We start from the raw sequence: 22,412 nt of genomic DNA on the forward strand, positions 1-22,412 counted from the left end.
ATTGGAGGTGGGAGCAAGTGGCAGTGCCAATGAGGAGTCAAGGGTGAGTGTTGGGCTCCTGGCATAAGGAATGGGTTGAGTGTTAGGCCATTTATTGAGAAGGGGAGGATTTGGCCTGGGGAGCAGGGCTAGGGCAAGGTCAGTCCCTCTGGGGCATGTGAAATTGGAGCTGCCTGTGAGGCAGCAAGTGGGAGCTGGGTATGTGCACTTGGGGCTCAGAAGATGGGGCAGATCCAGGTAAACGTTTAGGTGACATTGGCAGGTGGATGGCACTGGGACCCATGGGCTGGCCAAATGCAGGGGTGTTGGGCCCAGGACAAGGGGGCCTGGAACTGAGGGCCTGAGGAAGAGGAACTGCCAGGTTTCAACCTTAGAATTGGAGCCACAGAACATTTTGTATTGATTATGTGTTGTATCTCTGTTCAACTGCATTGTAATTAGATGGGGACTGGGACCATATTTACTATAATAATTATGTTGATAATGATAATAGCGCCTCAATTCCTTTGAATGTCTCTGTTTCAGACATTGTGCTGTGTGCATTACAGTGTTAACCTTTAATCTCTAGTTTCTTTTTTTTTTCATTTTTTTAAATGTTTATTTTTATTTTTGAGAGAGGGAGAAACCAAGTGTGAGCAGGGGAGGGGCAGAGAGAGACACGGGGAGACACAGAATCCGAATCAGGCTCCAGGCTCCAAGCTGTCAGCACAGAGCCCAACGTGGGGCTCGAACTCACGAACCGTGAGATCACGACGTGCGCTGAAGTTGGACGCTTAACTGACTGAGCCACCGAGGCTCCCCTAATCTCTAGCTTCTTACCGTCTGGGGAGGTGTGCATTATCATCTCCATTTTGTGGTTGTGGAAACTGAGATACATGTGGGTAAGTGGTCATTCTAGGTTTCTCGGCAGTTCTAGAATAACTTGCTCCAGAAGGGGTTTGGATGCAGGTCCATCTAGTCCCAAAGCCCAGAGCACTTCCCTGACATTAGTTTGCTAGAACTCTGTTCTTGGAGGTTGGGTCGGGCGGTGGGTATGGGCAGGGGTTATTGATGGCATCTGAGCCATCATTTCTCACAGAACCGGACCCCTCTGGCCCCACAGTCACAAGGGCATGTGGTATGTGCTGAGGGGTGCTGGTTTTCTGACGATCCATACATACCTTCACCTGGCTCCTCATGATCTAGAAGCCTTATTTTTAGTACTCCTGATGAGTGGTCTGGTTGGTCTATAGCCGTAACCCAGTTTTCTCAGAGCTAACTACTCACAGTATCACCAGCATATGCTCTGACCAGTGTGCTTACCTCTCACTTGTGGAGTGTGGACGCACAGCTGAGGGTCTCTTCACAGTCATGGCTTCTCAGTAGCCAGGAGTGGCCTCTGACAGGGGCCGATCATGGCCAGCTCTTGAGCTTTGAGATGTGACTGCAGTACTAGGGAGCCTGCACGAGTTCACCAGGGGCTCAGTGGAGGCAAACGTGCATTGTCCTTAGAGCACCTCTTAAAGGACCTCTATCCCCACCCTGGATGGGGAGGGGTCCATGAGCAGTTTGGCCTCTGTCTTCCCTGTGTTCCACTTCCTGCCTTTCCTGAGTCTTCCTCCAAAATGGCTTTCAGATCTGTAAGTTTATTTATCTGTTTCCTCACCCATCGCATGCTGCTCTATGTATTGGGAATATGGCTGTGAACAAAATGGTTGACCTTGTGGCCTTTATACCCTGTTATCTGTAGCTGGGAAATTTACATTTCCTGAGTTCCCTAGTCAGGTTCTGATGGCCTCAGATAGCCTGCTTTCCAGGAACAATTCCATAGATTTCTGGCTTGTGTCCCATCCTCTGGTTAATGAACTTGGGGCTCTCAGGCTATCCTTAGAGAGAACCCAGGACTTAGGCATGGTGGTCTTTCTTTCCCCTCTACCTATTTACAAATTCTGAGTACCAGCCCCGTGGTGGTCACTGTGACAGGCCCTGGGGGGTGATGGAATGGCTCAGATCCAGCCCCTGCCTCCTTGGGGAAGCCTGGTGGCCAGAGCAGAGGCATGTGGGCAAACTATAATTGTAGGCCGAACAAATAGCTGGGGACTCTCTTCCCAGAGAGCGAGGGACCTGGACCACCCTTGGTAGACTGTCTGGAGCAATCCTGTCTAACCGTGAACCTGGTCACTGCAGCCAAGCCCTATTTGTTTTCCTTACTAGTCTCAGAAACTTAACGCATAGAAACCAGAACTACCCCTAGTTCTTTTTTACTCTGACCTTTCACTGGCATTGTTACCATCCTCCTGAATCCTGGCCAAGTATGGTAACATGTGACCTTGTAGCTGTTTAATTTTCATGGCAACGGGGAGACTTGCCCCTGCCTCTGGACCCTTCTAACCATTCCTTGTCTGCTGAACCTTCTTGTAAACCTTGTGGGATATTGCCCCCTGTTAGGGACCTCCCCAGCCTTTTTTTCTTTTGGCACCATGGGTAAATGGTTTGCTTAGCAATTAAAGCATTTTCTATACTGCTTAGAAAGATCCCAATTTTGGAGTTTAAAAATTGGGATGAGGTAAGCCTCATCAGAGGTGGCCCATCTCACACGTTCCTTAGGATAGCAAATGTCACCTCGTGTCTAATCTAAATTCTCGATGAGGCTGCCCTATTTGAAGCTTGGAGGTACAGGATACCTCATGAGCTGCACACACTGCCAAATACAGAAACATTCAGTGCAGGTCAGGAAGGGGATCTGTGTTGGCCCATCAGCTCTGATTGTGTGTGGGTGAGTGAGTGACCAAAGCTGAGCTGTGTCTCACACTGCAAGCCTGAGAAACTCGGGAAGAGGCAGAGAGAGCTTGACATTTACTCGGAGCCCACATCTCCCCAGTTGCCAGTCAGTGGAGATGTTGCATGTTGATTTCACGTATTCACTTCTCTTTCTCCCCTCTGGGGATTCTGTACTTGCTTCACTTTTTTTGTTGTTAAAAAAAAAAAAAAAAAGGCACGGCAAAGCAGCTCTGTCTTGTTCACATGCTCAGAGATCCTCAAGGGCTCCAGCTCTCCTGCGCATGGCAAGTGGTTGAGGATCGGGGGTGGGCAGGAGACATGGTGTCTCAGACCACCTTTGATCCCTGGTGGTTACTTATGTACCCAAAATATTAAGAAATCGGGACAACCACAGCAGCTGATCTTCTCACTTCTCCACGCTGCTGCCAGACCTGGCTTCCTAGGGCACCAATTTTGTCATGTGCCTCCACTGCTTGGGAAGCTCCAGGATGAAGTCCAAACTTTTCCTGTGTCATGCAAGGCCGTGCACAGTAGCTCACTTTGACTTTCAGGCAGGCCTTTCTCCTCACTGCCCCCTGCATGTACCATACCCATGCCTTCCTGACACGCCCTCCCGCCTCCTCTTTCCCTGTCCATACTCGCTCCAGGGGACATAAGGGACGCTCTTTGCTGGTCCTGTCATGAAACGTGCTATATCGCTCTACTTTGGGCTTCTCTAGGTATGGTCTTGGAGTGGGGGCAGAAGGCTTCCCCCTGACCTAAGATCCTTTTATCTAATGACCTCTCATCAGAACATGCAATTTCAGGTTCCCTGTTGTGCTTTTAGATTGTCTCTTAGACTGGAAGATTCCCAAGGGTGGGAACTTGGTTTACAGCTCAAGAGAGTAAAGAAATGGGCTTTGAAATCATACCGTTTCCTCATCTGTAAAATGGGGATAATAACATCCTTATTCTGTAGGGTTGTCATGAGGATTCGGTGAGTTACAGTGTGTGTGAAGCTGGGTGCTTGGGATATAATGAGGACTTACAAAGCTCTGATTATTCTTATAGTGGCTGAGCCAGGTGCCCTGAGGGGACATCACTGAACTTTGTTAATGGACAGACGACCTGGACTTCAATGCCCTTCCCACAAGGGTGACCAGGAGTGAGCAGAACTGTTAACTGGCAGCCTCCTCTTCTCTTACCCTGTCCTTCACCCTGGCCCACCAGGAAATAGTTACTGGCCTAAATCCACTTAGAAATGAAGGTGAAGATCCAGAGACAATGCAGAGGCTATTCTCACTGAACAAGGTGTGAATCAAGGGGGAAAGAGTTGAGAAGGTAGAGGGGCCAGCCTGGGAGCACCTTAGCTGACACCACCGAATCTCTGAGACTAGTGATAACAGGCTCTTGCATTTGCTCAGGGCTTACTTATGGTACTCAGATTGGTCTCACACCTGCCAGCTCAGTTTATTCTCACAACTCCTCTTGGGGGGAGGCTCTATTAATCCCCATGTTAAAGAGGAGGAAATGGTAGCTCAGAAAGGCAAACTGCCTTGTTCTTGATCACACAGCTCAAAATTGAGCTCAGAGTGAAAAACAGGTCTCCTGACTCGCAGTCCAGCTGGTAAATGATCTCTCCTGCATCAAAGAAGTAATGTTATGAGAATGGAGTGGCAGCTGGGAGCCCGTGGGAGCCGGTCAGGACTGAAGAGGACAAAAGACATTAGCCATTCCAGTCAGGTGGCAGTGGGTTCAGTCAGGAGCCAGCCAGACACGTGCCCCTCATCTGTAGAAAGCATCCAGAAGACCACTGTGCCTAGCCAAGAGACCAAGGTGCCATGGCTGTGATGCTCATTAGCTTTCATTGCTGGGCAGCCATCTGAGTGGGGAAGGGGCTTAGAATAGTAACACCACTGCAGGTCCCTCTAGAGAAGTGGGGTGCTTGTACCCCTGGCTGTGAGCCAGTGAGAGTGCAGACTCAGCATGGGACCACCACAGCCAACCTGTGAGGAGTGTCTTCCTGTCCCTGTGGTTGGAATTAATGCCCCCTCCCTCTGGGCCACAGCCAATTATGTTCCTGCCCATCGCCTTGGTGATTAATGTCCTTCTGTCTTCCTGATTAGATTGGGTGTGTCTGAAGGGCAGGGAGCAGCACACCTTATGTGATTCCTCAAGGGCCTGGCCCCATGCTCAGCACATAGCAAGGTGGAATAAATGTCTAATGGGTTCCAGGGTGGACATTTCACACTCCCACTCCCACGGAGGGGCCGGAATTCCTCCTCTCTCCAGCCATCCTTGTCTAGCGCCTCCTAGAGGCCAAGGCCGCTGTTAGGTGCTGGGATACTGAGCTTGGTAAATACTTGGCCCTGCTCTCAGGGGCTCTCAGCACTCTCTTCCTCGGGGCAGAAAAGAGAGGTGGGCTTCTTGCCCCCCACGTCTTCTAGTTTTCTTTGTTTCCCAAGTATGGGAGCCCCAGATCAGCAGTGCAGACTTCTGCACGAGCCCAGGGGACACACGTGTTTTTTTTTTTTTTTTTTACAGTGGGATGCAAGTCTCCTCCTGGATGTTCCCCAAGTCCCTTAGAGCATTCCTCGTGCTGTTTCCCTTGACCAGCCCCTGTCGTGCCCTCCTCACGGGAGAGGACTCTGCCTGTGTCCAAGAGCACTCCTACGTCACCCTGTCATAGGCAGGATTCAGAGGGGCAAGGCAGGACCTTACTTCTGCCACCTACTCTTCTCATCCCGGCTGTGGTCCCAGCCAGCACCGCATCCCACCCGGGAACGCGGGGGCGGTGGGGGTTGGGGGGCCTCGCGCAGCTGCAGGAGCGTCGCGGAGCCGCGTGTGTGCTGGAGCGTGCGCGCGCGCGCGGAGGGGGCGGGGAGGGCGGCGCGCGCCCCGCGGAGGCCCCAAGCGCCTTTCCCATACCTCGCGCCTCCCCTGCGGTCTCTTTTCCCTGCAAGCCGTAGCTAGACCCACGTGTGCAAAAGCGTGTGTGTGTAGCAGGGAGACCGTGTGCCCGGGGTCGGACAGGCCCCCGTGTGCACGGTGGTGGTGGTGGTGGGGGGGGGGGGCGGCGGCCACCTCGACAGTGGCCGCGCTTCTTTCCTCCCTCCTTCTGTCCTCCCCAGCCCTTTCCTCTGGTTTCCTTGGGTCGTTGGTACCTCCAGCCATTCCCTTTCTCTCATCGCCCCCCTTTCTCCTGTTGAAGAGATCAGCGCCTTCCGATGAAGGTTCTGGTTTACCCCCAGCTCCAGAGCCCTTGACATTTAGCGAGGGCTCGCGGCGCACTTGTATAGGCACACAGCAGAACGCTAATCCTATTAAAGATAATGTGTCATTGGGGAGGGGGAGGCTGCCCGCCCCCCGTAAGCCCTACTGCTCATTGGTCGAATGCAAAGCAGGGGGCGGGGCCGAGGGCCCGGGGAGGGGGCTCCGGGCAATTTCGGAGTCAGGAGTCGGGGCTGGGATTTCGCAGGGAAAGCCCAGCGGTGGCAGCTGCGGCGGATCCCTCGGCACGGCCCGCTGCGCGCCCGGGCAGCCCAGGGCCGGCGAGCAGCTCCGCAAAGTCGCGGAGCGAGAGGAGGCGGAGCGCCCGCGAAGTGGTCGGGCTCGGCGCTGGGGCTGGGCAGGGAGAGGTGTGCCCGGGGACCTGGATCCTGGCGCCCTGTGCCGCGCGTGGAGCGGCCGGTGCAGCCGGGAGGCGAGCTGACGCTTTGGAAAGAGAAATCAAATTGCAGCCTCCCCAAAGACGTTAAGTTACGCAGGCCAGCCAGTTCCCGGAGAGCGTTCGCGAGCGCGCGTAGAGCCGAGCCGCGCCGCACCGCAGAGCCCTCCCGGGCCAGGCGGCTGGGAGCGGGGCGCCGTCCGAGAGGCAGCGGCCTCTGAGCACGGGGTCTGGCCGGGAGTGCGCCCGGGTACAGAGAGGGGGCGTGCAGGGCTCCGCCAGCCCGCCCGCAGCCCGCGCCCGACTTGGGCGCCCCCTCCGTCCCACTCCGGGAGCGATGCCCCCCGCCCCTTGCGCCCCCCGGGAACGACGCGAGCATGGAGAAGTCGAGTAGCGAGGATTCTTCGATCCACCGGAGTCCATCTTTGGACAGCAAGGACTCGGACTTTGCCAAGCCGTCCACCTCGGGCCGCCCGTTCGGCCGCGGTTTCACGGCCGGCGCCTTCTACGGCACCGCGGGCTCGCGGGGCCAGAGCCGCGCCGAGGCTGGCGTTAAGACTGACAAGTACAATGCACCCAAAGGCAGCAAGTACGTGGTGTTTTACCTGGACCTGTCCTTTGTTTTTCTCCTAGAATTTAAGAAGTGCAACATGGCCAGAGGCTGCCTCTGCTGCTTGAAGTACATGATGTTCCTCTTCAATTTGATATTCTGGGTAAGTCCTTGCGTTTATCTCTCCTTTGCCACCTCTCCTCTTCGTTGCTTATCCTAGCGTGATACCCTCTTCCTCCTGGCTGCTGCATTGCCCTGCTTTCTGCACAACGGTAAGTGTGGGGGTTTTAAAAAATTGTCCTCCCCCCCCCCCTTTCATTCATCTTTCTTTTCCTTTCTCTCTCCGTGGTGGCTGAATGGAGGCTCTAACTTGCCTGTCTTCCAGGAGATACTTACTCTACTCTTAGGTGGCTGACAAAGTTTGCTGCCACCTCCCTCCCCTGTAAGAAACCCATGCTGGAAGTGCCTCCAGCTGGGTAACCTGCAGAAATAGGTGTGGGGCCAGAATTTTTAACAGCTGTGACCTTGAGTGGAAGACCGGCACAAGTGTGGATGGTTTTCGAGTTTTTTCTTGTATTTTTCCTGAATACACAAGAATACGATCTGCAGCATTTTGTGGGCATGAGGTGGGGGTGGGAGGGGTAGTGGAGGTCACTTCCTCTGACTCCTTCAGTGAGTCCCAGGAAGAGGAGAGGAGCCCCTATCCCAAGTGTAGAGACACACGTTTGGTAGCCTGCAGATATGCCCCTGAGTTAGGGCTTGTGTGGAAAAGGAGAGTGTGGGAGGGATGCTGCCATCGGGTGGCGGGCAGCTGCTTTTGAGGGATTGCAGTGGACTGGGCAGGGAGCGGGCTGGCCATGTGCTCCCACCATGGAATGCCAGCCCTCTCCAGCTCCAGGAGCCCCAGAGGCTAGAAGGGACAAAGGGAGCACCCCTATCCTTGGTGAGAGATTATTTTTTAGAGAAGGTGTCCGTGGGTGAGGCAGCTTGGAATTGTTCTCCATCCTCTGTGACTCTGGGGGCCGCGTGCACACACGTGTGCGTGTGTACAGAAGAAATACTAGTTACGCAAATTTGAAAACTTCTTAAATTCACATCTAATTGTTCATCCCAGCTGCTGCCTCCTCCTTTCTTCACTAGAGCCCCAACGTAGTCAGCACAGATGTTTGGCTCTGCCCCAGGGCCTGTCCTGCCTGCTGGAGGCTGTCAGCTGCCCATGGTCCAGAAAGAGCACTGGGGGCAGGAGAAAGTCATTCACAGTGAAGCTCCGTAGCAGCCGTTGTGCTTTGATGTTCAACATTCGTGTGAAGTGATCTGCTTTAACTGACCAACTTTTTTGGGGGGGTGTGTGGGGGGGTGACTTTTCCCATAGAAGGGGAGAGCTCGGGACTGGGTGGGAAGAAGACTGGGTCTAGTCTTGGTTCCGTGTTAGCTTCTTGTGTGACCTTGGGCAAATCGCTTTATCGCTTAAGGACTGGATTTCCTTTCCTGTCTGGTGGGGGGGGGGGGCTCTTGTGATGGTCTCCCTCATGTCTGATCCCATTAGTTATGGGACAGCCTGCATCTTTGCCTTCCCTCTGTGGGGGGAGCCCCCTTCCTGGCCTGGGGCATAGGCTGCTGCTTTTCTTCTGAAGAGCCTGGTTTGAGATCATTTGAGTTGGATTTCCCCGGATGTCTGCATGGTCCTGGGCCCTCCAGCCACCGCCGTTAGGACGTTACCTGTCTTGGGGTGAGGGTTTTGTGGAAATTGGGGCAGAGCCACTGGAATGTCAAGAATGATTTTGTGGCCACCTTTGGGCAAGTGCTCCTGGTCCTCTGACTCATTTGCCAGTGTCCGTGTCAGCCAAGTACTGGTGTGTATTTCTCTAGTGCCTACGATTTACATGACTGCTGCCTCGCTTTCATGGTGGAGTTTCCCTCTCTGCCCTTGTTCATAGTCTCAACCTACCTTTCTTCTTTGCCCCACTCTGTATATCTTAACACTTACTAGAAAGACCTTGGTGGGGATGCTCAGTGCCTCAGCCAACAATTCCTCCTACTCAGCCCCCCTCCTCCCCACCCCCACCCCGCCACCTGCTGGTCGAAGTAGATATAACTGCTTGTGGCTCCTTCCTTCTCCAGAATGGTCCCGGCTTGGTTTAGGGACCTCCTCTCTCACAGGTTGGCACAGTGGACTGTGTGCTGCACGTAGTAGGCACTCATTATGTTTGTGAGTGAATGAATGGTGGGCCAGGGTGGTGAAACCACATCTTGTTGTGTGGTGGGGAGTCCCACTTGATAGGGAAGAGAAGTTAGTTCTCCAACTTGCCTGTGATGAAGGCTCTCCTAAGCAACTTAACTGTGGGGTGACAAGGGCTCTTTTCATCTTCCCTTAAAAGCTTGGCAGAGGTTAATGAGCTGATTGATGGAATGGCTTTCTTTTCTTTGGTTATAGTGAGAGAACGTGCCGTCTCTTCCTAATTAGGAGGTACCCACCACCCCTCTTTCACCAGGCAAGGAGTCTCTCTCTCTCAGAATCTCTGACTTTTCTGATTACTTAATATTTTCAGAATTCCCATGACATGCCAGGAGCTGGGAGAAATTGAATCTCAAAGACCCAGTTCTTTTATGCTGGTAGCATGTGAGTTACAAAATAAGATGTAGACCTTAGGAAAGATGGAAAGTTAGCAGAAGAGAAACGGATGCTTGCATGTGCGAGAATATTTGCCACTGGGTTCTTTGGGAGGTGGAGAAGGTGTAGCAGGCAGTTAGCCAGGATTTGGGTATGGGGTGACTGTACTTGAACAAAGACGTCCTGCAGGCAGGTGCTTGGGCCTGATAGAGAAGAAGTGGAGGAAAGAGCCAAATCAGAAGAGAAAGAATGAAGGTGTCTAGGCCCAAGGCAGGTGGGGTAGTTGATGAGGCAGGACCCCTGGGAGACTTCTGCTCACTTCCAATGCATACAGGAAGAGAAAGGCTGGAGGTCAGTGAGATGGTAAGGGTGAGGAGGGATGCAAGGCTGGTCAGAGCCCGAGGCCCGTGGGACCCAGAGCAATTGTTAGGAATTGTGTAGCCATCGCTTTTCCTAGTCTCGTGGCTCAGATCCCAAAAGAAGGCTTTTCTGAGGCATTAGAGTTGAACCGAAGTCTGCAATCAATAGATAGAGATCTTCCTATAGATCCTGGAGCCTACCTGGTAGTTCTCCAAACCCACCACTGCCGCCACACCCCCCTGCCTTCTCAGAGCCCGCTGGGAGGATTCCCAGCGTGGAGGAGAGGTGCAGCTGTCACACTGCACCCCCCAGCCCCAGGCGTGAGAATCCTGGTTCCTTGCCACTGGGTGGAGCTTCTAGAGTATTGCTATCAGTGAGAGCCTGGGTGACATCACCGGGGGCAGGATAGAGGCAGATCTATGTGGCCTGTGCTCTTCCTCTTCACCAAGAAAAGGGCAGGTGACTTGTAGGCCGCTGGGGGAGGGGGTGGTGTCCAGGTCTGCTCCTGGTACCAGCGACCTCACCCAGATGGTGCTAGCCATGCTGGCACCCAGGGCAGCATTTCTGAGGGCCTGCTAGAAATGGTGGGGCTAGGGGAGGAGGAGTCAGGGGTCATGCCTGACTGAGCCCCTCCTCCTCTTCCTTGGCGCCCCTCACCCTGATCCTTGGGGCCAAAGAGAATGCTGGCTTCTTGGTGGATAGGGAATAGGAGGCCTGAGTTGGGACAGAAGTTTCTCCATCCCAAGGGGCCTGTACACTGGTAATCAAACCCACCCCAGGGTCTTTCTCCCAGCAGTGGAAACCATGGGGCAGCTCCCTCTGTCAGCCCCATCTCTGAGCCCTCCGGGAGCCATTTGGTGGAATACCCTGGGGAGAGATGAAGTGAATCGGAGCCCCTCCAGGAGGGCAAAGGAGGCTCGATGCTTTAAACTCTGAGTAGGGGAGAGAGAGAGTGTAGGCATGGGCTTTGGGTGCTGGGGCCCGTGTCCCCTTCTTGGGACAGCAGATCATGATCCCTGCCAGACCCTCCCAAACCAAATCCAGCTCCCATCTGATAAGGAGGGATGGGGTGGGCCTGCGGTTGCTGGCCTAATTGCCACTCAGGATAATGGTCACTTTCCATGCTTGCCGGCCGAGCTGCCCTGTCACTTTAAATCATGGCTGGCAGAGCAGTGACATTCTGGCTCCACTGGAAAGTCTATTCCTTGTGGATCGCTCCCTTAATAAAGGCCAATTAGCCAAAGAGGCAGTGCTCAGTGTGCCTGCTGGAGCAGGGGAAAGGTTGGGGCCGGCCTGCCACGGGTAGGGTGCCGGGTGGAGGCCCTGATTAACCTCCCCTAAGTGGGGTCAGGTCTTGGCGGCTTGGCCCCTCACAGACCATTCACTTGCCTCTGGGTGCAGGCAACTGGGTTAAGGCTCTCCTGTCACATCATGTGTTTTTTTACTGGCTTGGCTGTGTTATGAGTTCCTCTGCGGGCTCCCTGGCTCCCCGTTGGTCCATGGTGGCCCAGGACACGGGTCTGTGCACAATCGATGCTGGATGGGCTGTGTGTCTCAGGGGTCTGTGTGGTGCTTTCTGTCTGGAAAGCAAAGTGTGGGAAGTGGGCCGAGGGGTTGAGGGGACCCCAACAGGGTCCAAACAGTTTGCACCTGGCCTCTCCAAGCGAGAGACTAGCTAAGCTGGGCAGCAAGAGGCATTTAGAGGCTTCCTGAAGTGCTCAGGTGTGAGGCATCAGGCTGTCTCCCCAGAGGGCTCCAAGTAGGCCTTCGGAGTGGGTCAGGCATGGCTCTGGGGGAGAGGGGCCTGGTGAGACCCCAGAGCATGGCCATGAAGGAATGAATGCCGGCTCCGTGTTCACTTCCTTTCCAAAGCATTAAAAATTAAACTTCCTTGTCTTAATATCTATTTTTAAATCGTGTCAGAGCCAGCACTGGTGTCAATCAAGAGGGGGGCGGGGTGGAAGAGGAGAGAAAGGAGAGAGTCCCAGCTGAAACAGGGTGCATGCTGTCGCTGCCTTGAGGAAAGGGCCATGGTTCTGCCCTCCGTTTGGCTGGCCTGCCAGTGGAGAGCACAGAAAACCGCACTGACCTCTTCTGAGGATGGGGGGCCTCGCCCTCCCCCTGCTGTGCCTCCATGTGCCTGACTGCCCTTGGCTGAACTTGGCAGCGGGCTCTGGGGCTTGCTGGGCTGTTGGGGTCCCAATCGAGCCCATTCACTCATGCCACAACTATTTACTGAATGCTCGCTGCGTGCACAGGAGCCTCTAGTTGGTGAGAACAGGCTGACTGGGCTTGCATAGAGCAGATCAGCTTTCTCGGGCCAGGAAGTCGTGGAATCGGGAGGTCATCAGCCTGTCCTCCACCAAGCATTTGAACACAGGGCTACCGAGGCAGGGGTCAGAGCTGGGCCCTCTCCCCCTCCCCAGCGTTCTAGGGAGGGACAGCAGCAGGTCTGGACCCAGCCTCCAGGTGGCCTGGCTTGATTTGTCCTTTTGTCTCCCCGCCCCCGCATGGTGGCTGTCTGACTCTCCCTCTCTAAAATGTTTGTGTCCATCAGAAATAAAGGGGAGGAAAAAAGTCTGAGTTTCCTTTAGGAGTTTTCTAGTTTAGAAAAAAGAACTAGTGTATCTTTTTCTGTTTCTTCTGAGAGGGCTGACAGGATGCACTGTGGCTAGTGTATACTGCATGCATTTATTGAGCACCTGCTGTAAGCCAGGCCCTGGAGCTACTACTCAGAGGCTGGCGGAGGAGTCAGGCACATGTCAGGCACATAAACAATTATAGTAAACAGTTGCAGTTCTGAGCAGTAGGTGTTCAGTAGAGTTACTTAATAGAATAATTGATACTGCTTAGTAGAGAAAAGATACAAAGATAACCGAGTAGAGCCAGTGACACCTGGATTTTGAAGAATGGAGAAGAGTTTGCTGGATCGATGAGGGTGGGGTTCCAGGCCCAGATAGAGGTGGAGAGAGGTAGACTCGAGTTGATCCAGAGTCGTGCCCGGGGAGAGCTTGCAGCCCAGGGGAAGAGACACAGAGCCTCCTGCACACGTGAGATGGGCTGAACCCGGAGAAACAAAGGCTGGTGTCTGCCTGGGTGGTGCCGGTTGAGAACAGCTTCCAGGGCGGTGAGTGAGGCATGGGTTCTGAGGAGGAGGTGGCCCTGCCCCGCTGTGGCGTGTGCACCAGTGTCTGTGGACGCTCTTCAGTTTGTCCCTAGGGCCTGGAGGAAAGGGCTGTTTTGTTTTTCCGACAGTGAGCACCATGATGGGTCTTGCTGTGTCACTCAGGCCACAAGCTGTTGCTGTAGGTAATCCAGCTTACAGAGATGCCCCTGTCCTCTCCCCCCTTCCGGCCTCTCCCTTCCAGCTGCGGTGTGCCCGCTTATTTGGTTCCAGTTAGGAAGCTTTGAAGCTGAGCTAAACCCGTCGGGCAGAGTTAAGTCTTCTGAGCCAGCTTTGTCCCTGCTCACATTTGAAAGCTAATCTGCCAGCAGAAGTGGGGGGTTGGGGCAGGGACGTTGCAAATGGCACGTGGGCCCGAGGGTGAGCAGATCTGTGGCTGGGGTGGGGGTGGGGGTGGGGTGGGGTGCAGGGCAGGGCAGAGATCAGGTTCACCCCCTACCCTTCTCTAGCTAGTCATGGGGCTTCAGGTGATATCTGAAATATCTTTTCAGGTAATGAGTCTGTGCTTCCATGGGGAGGGGTTCTGCCTTCTCTTCCCTTGGGCCCCAGCATGCTTTGAAGGCTCTGAGGAGTCCCGGAGAAGCGCTTGGAAGGGAAGGCTGCGGGGTTTCAGAGCTTCTTCCTTGTGTTGGATGGCTCAGTGCACTGGTGCGTGTGGGGGTCCCGTTTAGTGGCTGTTGGAGGGTGACTGGCCGAGGAGAACAGAGACGTGGCTTCTGTCTGCTTTGGCAGTTCTTCACTAGGATACGGATTCAAATCAACCAGATACCTTTTTACATGAACAGATGCCGTGTCCCCTGCCCGCCCCCCCACCCTCCGCCTCCCCGCCTCCCATTCACTGACCTACTGAGTCAGAGTCTCCAGGAACGGGTCCTGTGTTTTGGAGGTGCCTGGATTTCCTCATGCTTGACAGTATCAGCTATCTTCCAGGGCTGTGATGAGGCCCAGCTGAGGCCATCTATGAGTCCTGGAGGGATCCTGCTTAGCAGGATGCCGCCGTGCTGGACACAATGCCTAGCAGCTGCCGTTATGGTTACATTACTATCACTGCGCTTCATGCGGTGAGAGCATGTGAACAGGTAGCCCCTCTAACAGAGTCACACGCCCTGGGGCTAGAGTGACAGAGGCGGGCAGGGCTTTGGAGCCCTGCAAGGGGCCCCAGGTGTCTCTTCAGGTTGGGGATCATTCAGAGTGTCTTCTGATCACAGGGATATGTGGGGTAGAAATGGAGAAGCCAGGAGGTTCAGGCAGGTCTGTTGGGATGGAGGGTGGGAGTGGAAGGCAATGGGGGAAGGGTGCGGTGTGGTCTCAGACCCCAGGGCTGGCAGCCGCACTTGCCACACTCACTGTACACTTACCTCTGGCCGTCCCAGGTGGGGCGGCCCACACCCTTCTGCTTCCCTTTGTCGCTGGCATGGTGAGTCAGGCCCGGAGCTGGCCAGCTGGGCCGGTGGTTGTATTGCAGGGTCTCTAAGGGCCTTCTGCCCTGGCTGCTCAGAGGACATGTCACTCAGTGTTGGACTCTGCTGGCTGGGCAGTTGGCCTGTGACCTGAGCAGATGAGCGGCTCTAGGTCCAGGTCACTTTACTAACCAGAGAAACAGTCACTGAAAACGGTTTTCTTCAAATTGTGGAATAAATCATATGTAAATGCATACAGTTTAAAACAATTACATGAGGAACACATACCCATGTGTTCCTTAGCTTAAGAAATAAAACACTATGGGGCGCCTGGGTGGCTTGGTCGGTTAAGCGTCCGACTTCGGCTCAGGTCACGATCTCATGGTCTGTGAGTTCGAGCCCCGCGTCGGGCTCTGTGCTGACAGCTCAGAGCTTGGAGCCTGTTTCAGATTCTGTGTCTCCCTCTCTCTCTGCTTCTCCCCTGTTCATGCTCTGTCTCTCTCTGTCTCAAAAATAAATAAATGTTAAAAAAAAAAAAAAGAAATAAAACACTGGCTCTACCCATAAAGCCTCTGTGTGCCCCTTCCCGAGTGTGCCCCCAACCTGTCCCTTAGAGAGAACCAGGATCCTTTTGTGTTAGGTCTATTTCTTTGTGGTTTTTCCACATACGTAAACATCCTTGAACACCACATCGTTTGGTTTGGCTTGTTTTTAAACTTTTGATAGATGGAATCATCTGAATTTTTAAGAATTCAGTGTTGTGTTTATTGATTCATTTGTGTTGATACGTGTGGCCATCATCCACTTATTTTTATTGTTCTAAAGTATTCCATTATCATTCTTCTGATAATAAGCGTTTGGATTATTTCCTTTTTTAAAAACATGCTTCTGTGAACATTCTCGTACAAGGCTCCTGGTGTGCATAGGCCAGGGTTTCTCAGCTCAAATCACAGGTGACTCACCTACATCCAGACAGTCATTGACAATGCATGTGAATGTTCTGGAAGCATCAAATTGCTATAAAGTTCTGAAGTATTAAGCATTTCCATGGACCAGAGTTTGAGGAGAACTGCTTTAGGGTACATAGCAAGGAGTGGAATTGCCAAGTTTTAGGATTTGCACATTTCAGCTTTTCCAGATAATGCCACATTGTTCTCCAAAGTGGATGTATCGTTGACACTTCCACCAGTGGAATGTCAGTTGACAATGGGAAGTTTTGGCATTCTCCAATACCGTGGGTGTAAAATGCTATCTTATGTCGTAAATTTTCATCTCTCTGATTACCAGTGAACATCCTTTCATAGGTTTATTAGCCATTCTTTTCTGTGAATGCCTGTTTTATGTTTTTGTCCATTTTTCTATTGAGTTGCTTGCTTGTTCCTATTTTTTAGGAGTTTTACTATGTTTTGGATGCTAATGTGTTGTCTATTAAGTGTGCCACAAACACAGTCTATATCTTCCAGTTTATAGCTTAGCTTTTCACTTTCTTCATAGGGCCTTTTGAGAAGAAGAAATCCTTTATTATAATGTAGTCAAATGTACTAGTCTCTTTTCTTTGTTAGATTGTACTTTTTACATATTGTTCAAGAAATACATAGTATCTTATGGATCTCTTTGCATCGCTTGTAATAGGACCGTGCTTGTCATAACATAATAGGCATTCATGAATTTTTTAATGAATGAGTGAATGATTAAAGGTGACAACCTGTATTTATTTCTGTAAGTTTTTCTTTTAACATTTAAGTCTTTATTATGTCTGGCATGCGTATTTCCATGTGGTGTGAGGTAGGGCTCAGTTTCTTTCTTCCCCATATACAAATCGGTGGTCTTGCCTCCAGTGATTGGCTAGTCTTACTTTCCCCTCAGATGAGTCATGCCAACTGTGCCGTTTCCATGGCACTATTTATCCCTGTGCCACATTGTGTTAATTACTATAGCTTTTTAATAAGTCTTGATCTCTGGTAAGGCAAATCCTCTTATCTGATGTTTTTTCAAGAATGTTTTGGCTGTTCTTGGCCCTTTGTCCTTTTGCATAAATTTTGGACAGTTTGTTTAGTTTCACCAAAAATCAATCGATCAGTCACCTCTTCTCCCCACCCTCCCTCATGCAAGCCCTGTTGGTAGTTGGATTGGCTTTGCATAGAGTCTGTTGATCAATTTGGGGAGAATTACTATTTTTTAATTTCCAGTTATGAATATAAATTGTATTCTAGGCATGTATTTCTATTCATGGACATGGTATACTTCATATATTAGGCCTTCTTTAATGTCTTTCTGTAAAGTCTCATAGTGTTCTCCATGAAGCTCTTACACAGCTTTTGTTATGTCGAGACTTTTGATCTTCCGTCCTTTGACACCACCCCTTCCTCCCCTCAGAGTCCAGCAGAACTCCTATGTACCCAAGATGGAGAAGGGAGCACCTTCCAGCCACTCCTCATGATGTGGTGGGGCTGAGCAGAACTCCTGTGCACACGAGGATGGAGAAGGGGGCACCTTCCAGCCACTCCTCCTCATGGTGTGGTGGGGCTGAGCAGTTGGCCAGGTGCTGTGCTGGACTCTTCCCTAGCTTTGTTACCTTATCTGCCCTCCACAGCACCTGATGAGGAGAGGTAGGTTTATACTCATTTTGCCTCCGAGCAGTTGGAAGCTCTGGCAGGTTAGGGATTTTTGCCCCAGATCACTAAGCTGGAAAGTGACAGAACTGGGATTTGAACCTGGGTTCAGAGCCCATATTCTTTTTATGACTAACTCTGGGAGGTCATCCTGATCCAGCTCTTTCCTCTGTTAACTTCAGATTGTGTTTTTCTTGGATCTGTGCTTCCAATTTGGTGCGGTTCCACCCTGCGATAACAGGACCGGTGTTATGCATATTTGGATGTGACCCCTTGGTGATTTGTGCCTTCCCAGTCCCAGCCCCAACAGAAATGGGTCAGGAGATGACCACCTAGTGATTGTCAGGGCCTTTCTCAGATTGGTGGGTAGTCAGTTGTGTACAGTCTAGGTTTCATGATCTGTTTTTGTGCTTTTTATGCGAGTGCCCCAGAATGAAGATTGTTTTCTTCACAGCTTCCCAAAAGCATGACCCTCCATTGTGCTATTAAATATTTCAGATTCTACTCATCTCCTCATGGCAGGGTTTACTGTTCTTCCTTTTTTTTTGAGAAGGAGAGAGAGGGGGAGAGAGAGTGCAAGCAGGGGAGGGGCAGAGAGAGAGGGGGACAGAGGATCCAAAGCAGGCTCTGTGCTGACAGCAGCAAGCCCCGTTTGGGGCTCGAACTCATGAACCATGAGATCATGACCTGAGCCAAAGTCCGACGCTCAACCAACTGAGCCACCCAGGCCCTCTGGCAGGGTTTACTGTTCTAACCATATGGCCCTGCTTTTATATTTTGTATCTTGTTCCCCCACTCTGCTAGCATCTTCTAGGAACTTGAAATCCTTGCAGCTACCTCGAGTGGGCAGTGGTACCGCTGTGTAGATGAGACACTGAGGCTAAAGGCATTGTCATCCAAGGCCATGAGCAGGAGGAGGTGAGCGTGAGGGGCCTTCATCTTATCTGTGCCTTGCTTGCTCATGATTGGTGCTCAGTTAATGTGTGTTGGTCTGTGGGCTGGCTGAATGGCCCAGAAGTGCTAGGTAAAGGGGGCTTGGGTGGGCTCATCATGGGATGCCTTTGGCAGGTGATACCCTTTAAATATGATTGGGGTTTATCTAAAGGAAAGGCCCCATGCTGTGAGGGGAGCCATACTGGCCCCCCACCTGGAGTATCCCGTGTAGCCAAACAGGACCCATACAGCCACACATACTCACTACCTTGGAAGGTGGCTCTGTGACCACCAGCCTTATTGCAGCAAGCCCTTGGTGGGTGCTCAGGTGATAAACCCTGAGCAGTGGTTTATCAGTGCTTTTTTTATAGCACACACAGCACTCTCCCCCAGGACTCTGGAAAATGCTGTTGCCTCCATTGCATTCATTTCCAGAGGTGCTGTGGACTCATGGGCTTTGGTGCCCTGTGATCTGGTTCTAGGTAGGCCCTGGTGTTGTTTCTTGGTCACTGCGTGATGAGTGATGAGCACTCGAAAAATTCCATCTGTCTCTCTATGCCTCAGTTTCCCTTCCTATTGTGGAGTTAGAAATTTAGTGGGATGGCCTGACAAATGATTTCTGATGTGAGGGAGAAGTGGGAAGAGCCTGTGAAGGGAAAAGTATGATTAGATTTGTCCTTTGGCAGAAAAGGAGATGAGGAAGTGGGTTTTTAAAAAAATTTTTTTAACATTTATTCTTTTTTTTTATTAATATAATTTATTGTCAAATTGGCTTACATACAAAACCCAGTGCTCATCCCAAGGGCCGTCCTCAATGCCCATCACCCATTTTCTCCTCTCCCCTGCACCCCATCAACCCTCAGTTTATCTCTGTATTTAAGAGTCTCTTATGGTTTGCCTCCCTCCCTCTCTGTAACTTTTTTTTCCTCCTTCCCCTCCCCCCTGGTCTTCTGTTGAGTTTCTCAGGATCCACATATGAGTGAAAACATACGGTATGTGTCTTTCTCTGCCTGACTTATTTCATTTAGCATAACCCTCTCCAGTTCCATCCACATTGCTACAAATGGCCAGATTTCATTCTTTCTCATTGCCACATAGTATTCCACTGTATATATAAACCACATCTTCTTTATCCATTCGTCAGTTGATGGACATTTAGGCTCTTTCCATAATTTGGCTATTGTTGAAAGTGCTGCTATAAACATTGAGGTACAAGTGCCCCTATGCATCAGCACTCCTGTATCCCTTGGGTAAATTCCTAGCAGTGCTATTGCTGGGTCATAGGTTAGATCTATTTTTAATTTTTTGAGGAGCCTCCGCACTGTTTTCTGGAGAGGCTGCACCAGTTTGCATTCCCACCAGCAGTGCAAGAGGGCTCCTCTTTCTCCACAGGGAGCGGGGGTTTAATTGTATTTCTGTGTCAGAGCCTGTGGCTGTATGTGAGGGGAGCTGCCAGCCACCTCAGAACAGAACCCCAAGATGCAACCCTGCTTGGACATGGTGGGCTCGGTCCCGTGCACCCAACCAGGGGTTCCATGTGGCCCTGCCCACTGCTCGTCCTCCCCCAGGATTAGGGCTGGGGGTGCCCTTTCAGGGTCTTGGGACTGGGACCCCATACGCCAGAGGAGAGACACTTGCCAGTCAAAGCCAGAAGGAGTGGGGTTGGGGGCAGTCGGAAGGTGTGTGTCTCTGTGTGACGAGTCCCTGAGTAGCACGGATTGTGGGGCCTAAAGGTTTTTGTCAGGTACCTAACTTGTAAGTTCTCAGAGCTCCCCTTTGCCCCAAACACACACAAACAGACACATGTTGACACACATATATACATACGTGTACGTGTGCACACGTGTATACAGACATACGTAAGACACGTGTATATATAAATGTGTATGAATATACATCATAAATGTTTAGAAATGTTTTTATAGTGTGAATACGTGTCTCTATATTTATATATACAGTTGACCCTTGAACATGGGTTTGAGCTGTGTGGGTCCACAGCAGATATTTTTCCAGTACAATATTGTAAATGTATTTTCCTCATGATGATCTTAATATTTTCTTTTCTCTAGCTTACTTTAATGTAAGAACACAGTATATGATACATACATTTAACATACAAAATATGTGTTGATCAACTGTGTATGTTATCCGTAAGGCTTCTAGTCAACATTAGGCTATTAGTAGTTAAGTTTTGTGGGAGTCAAAAGTTAGGTGCAGATTTTTTTTTACACATGTGTAAAATACATTTTTATTAATAATAGCATTTTGTTCCATATGGGTAATATTTCTATGAAAGAAAGTAATAACCACAACGTACTGTAATTAATACACCCTGGAAAGACACGTCTCTTAGGAAGATCTTTGAGTTCTGGCAACATATTTGAATAAGTGTAGATTGATGTACATGCACGTTTTTAACCGTGGGGAGATTGGTGTTGTTCAAGGGTCCATTGTAAATGAATATGTCAGTTTAGTTAGATTCCCCGCAAGTGTGTGTGACCTTGGGTATAAACTGGTATCCTCATTTTAAGCAACCCATTTCCTGGATAGACTGTGGGGCTCATAGATTGCAAGCATCACACACCAACCATGGCAAACTCCAGAACACAGAGACCTGACTATCTCTGTGACCTTGGCCCAGCAGTTGTTTAGCATTTGGCCATGCACCGGCCCGGCTTTCTTTTTCCTTCTGCTCTCTGCACTCCTGTGTTTCTATCTACGGATCTTTCAGTATCTATGGAGAGACAAGGTTAGCTCACAGGCTAAAAGGAAAGCCAAGCAACAGGCCACACACAAGGACAGAAGCCAGAGCTGCTCTGGGGTGTCGTTACCATGAGGTAACGATGACCCTGGTCATGTCGACTCTGTCAGTTTTTGGCCATTGGGGCCCACTGCTCAGGAATCGACTTCTAGGACAGAGGGTCTGACTGGTCATGAGCCCATCCTTGGCCAGGGTTGAGCAGAGCACCTTGATTGATGGGACACGGCTGTATGCAGTGGGGAGAAGAGAATTCCCCAAAGGAGAACAGGGGAGCTGACACTAAAAGAAGGGGCAGGGGCAGAAATGGTAGATGTGTGCTAAAGTGTTTGGCCCCCCAAATGCTAGGTGCCACTGCTAGGATTTGCTCATCCCCTGGAAGCGTCCTCCCCACCTCCTGGGGAGAGAGGTCAGGAGTAGATGGGGAGGCTGAGACCTCCCCACCCCCATCCAGCAGCTCTTGCTGTGTTTGTGTGGCCATCCTGGCTGCCTGTGTGGGGGAGATTCAGCAGCCGTGGTGCTCCTCTGATCTCTCTGTGCCGGCTGTGTCATCTTGGTATGTCTGAGTTGCTCAGGGGTAGGTAGGTAGCTTGGTTTTCCAGCTTCCCCAGAGCTAAGATGCCTTTGAGGCATCTCCCGGCAAACCATGCATATGGATTCCACTGTGTCAGCCCCTTTCCATGCCCACCCCTGGTGAGTGCCCTTGGGTCTGCTGGAAGGGCCTGCTGATGCTCTAGGGAGGGCGTGCCCACGGTGCTGCGGCTACTTTTCAGCCCTGCCCTGGAGTTTCCTGACATTCCCCAGTCCTAAGTCTCTGAATTCCCAAAAATGTGTTCTCCATGACCAGCCAGTGAGTCTTGAGTTGTGCTTATGGTCTGCTAACCTCATGCTGCACATTGTAGGGGAATAAGAACTCCCTCTGTTCCTGCTCTAGAGAGGCTTGTAGTCTAGCTGGGAAGAGCCAACTACTGTCACAAGGGTGTATGATAAGGCAGTGTAGCATGCCACAGGGAGCCCACACGTGCAGTCAGCCAGACCAAGTTTCGTGCATTTTATGGACATCATCAGTGTGCGACCCATGGGCTCCCCATCCAGTATTACAAGGCACTGGGGACTTACTGAATAACTAATGTCAATCAGAGTTCCTGTGCATGGCCTCTCACGTGTAGTGGGCACTTATAAATGGTATATATTCTTACATAATCACATAAACGTGCTTCCTGTTTGCCTTGGCTTCCGGAAAGTGTGAGCTGTGGTAGCCCCAAGTGGTTCCAGTGTAAGGCCAGGTGGACAGGGAGGGCTCTGCGCAAGAGACAGGACTTGAGCTGATCCTTGACAAAAGAATGGTATTCAGCCACACGGTGAGGAGGCGGGATGGCCTTTCAGGCATGCCTGAATGTGGTCAGCACGATGAGGGCCTGGAGCAGGACCTAGCCCTCAGGCTCCCTGTGGCCATGTGTACAGACCTGATGAATGAGGCTAGCGTGGAGGAGAAGGTGTTCCTCCAACAGGTGTGCATCAGGGCACCTCCCTGGGATGGAAGGGACAGTACGTATTGAGTACCTGCCGTGCCCTGCACGATGCTAAGTGCTGTCCTG

At 51.4% G+C, this 22,412-nt stretch overlaps 1 protein-coding gene across 6 annotated transcripts in view; it reads left to right on the forward strand.

Annotated features, from left to right (window-relative positions):
- The window catches only part of TSPAN9 (tetraspanin 9), a 204,204-nt gene that overhangs the window by 111,197 nt on the left and 70,595 nt on the right, over window positions 1-22,412 (forward strand). For 5 of the 6 annotated variants that reach the window (XM_023256682.2, XM_045061266.1, XM_045061264.1 and 2 more), the window contains one exon: window positions 7,040-7,119. In XM_023256682.2, coding sequence (XP_023112450.1) covers window positions 7,057-7,119 — 63 coding nt within the window. In that variant the 5' untranslated portion in view covers window positions 7,040-7,056. Of the gene's footprint in view, window positions 1-6,185; window positions 7,120-22,412 lie in introns of those variants that run through there. The other variant, XM_023256681.2, reaches the window with a different exon arrangement.

This window comes from Felis catus, chromosome B4 (assembly GCF_018350175.1).
Source record: "Felis catus isolate Fca126 chromosome B4, F.catus_Fca126_mat1.0, whole genome shotgun sequence".
In the NCBI taxonomy this organism is placed as follows: Eukaryota; Metazoa; Chordata; class Mammalia; order Carnivora; family Felidae; genus Felis; species Felis catus.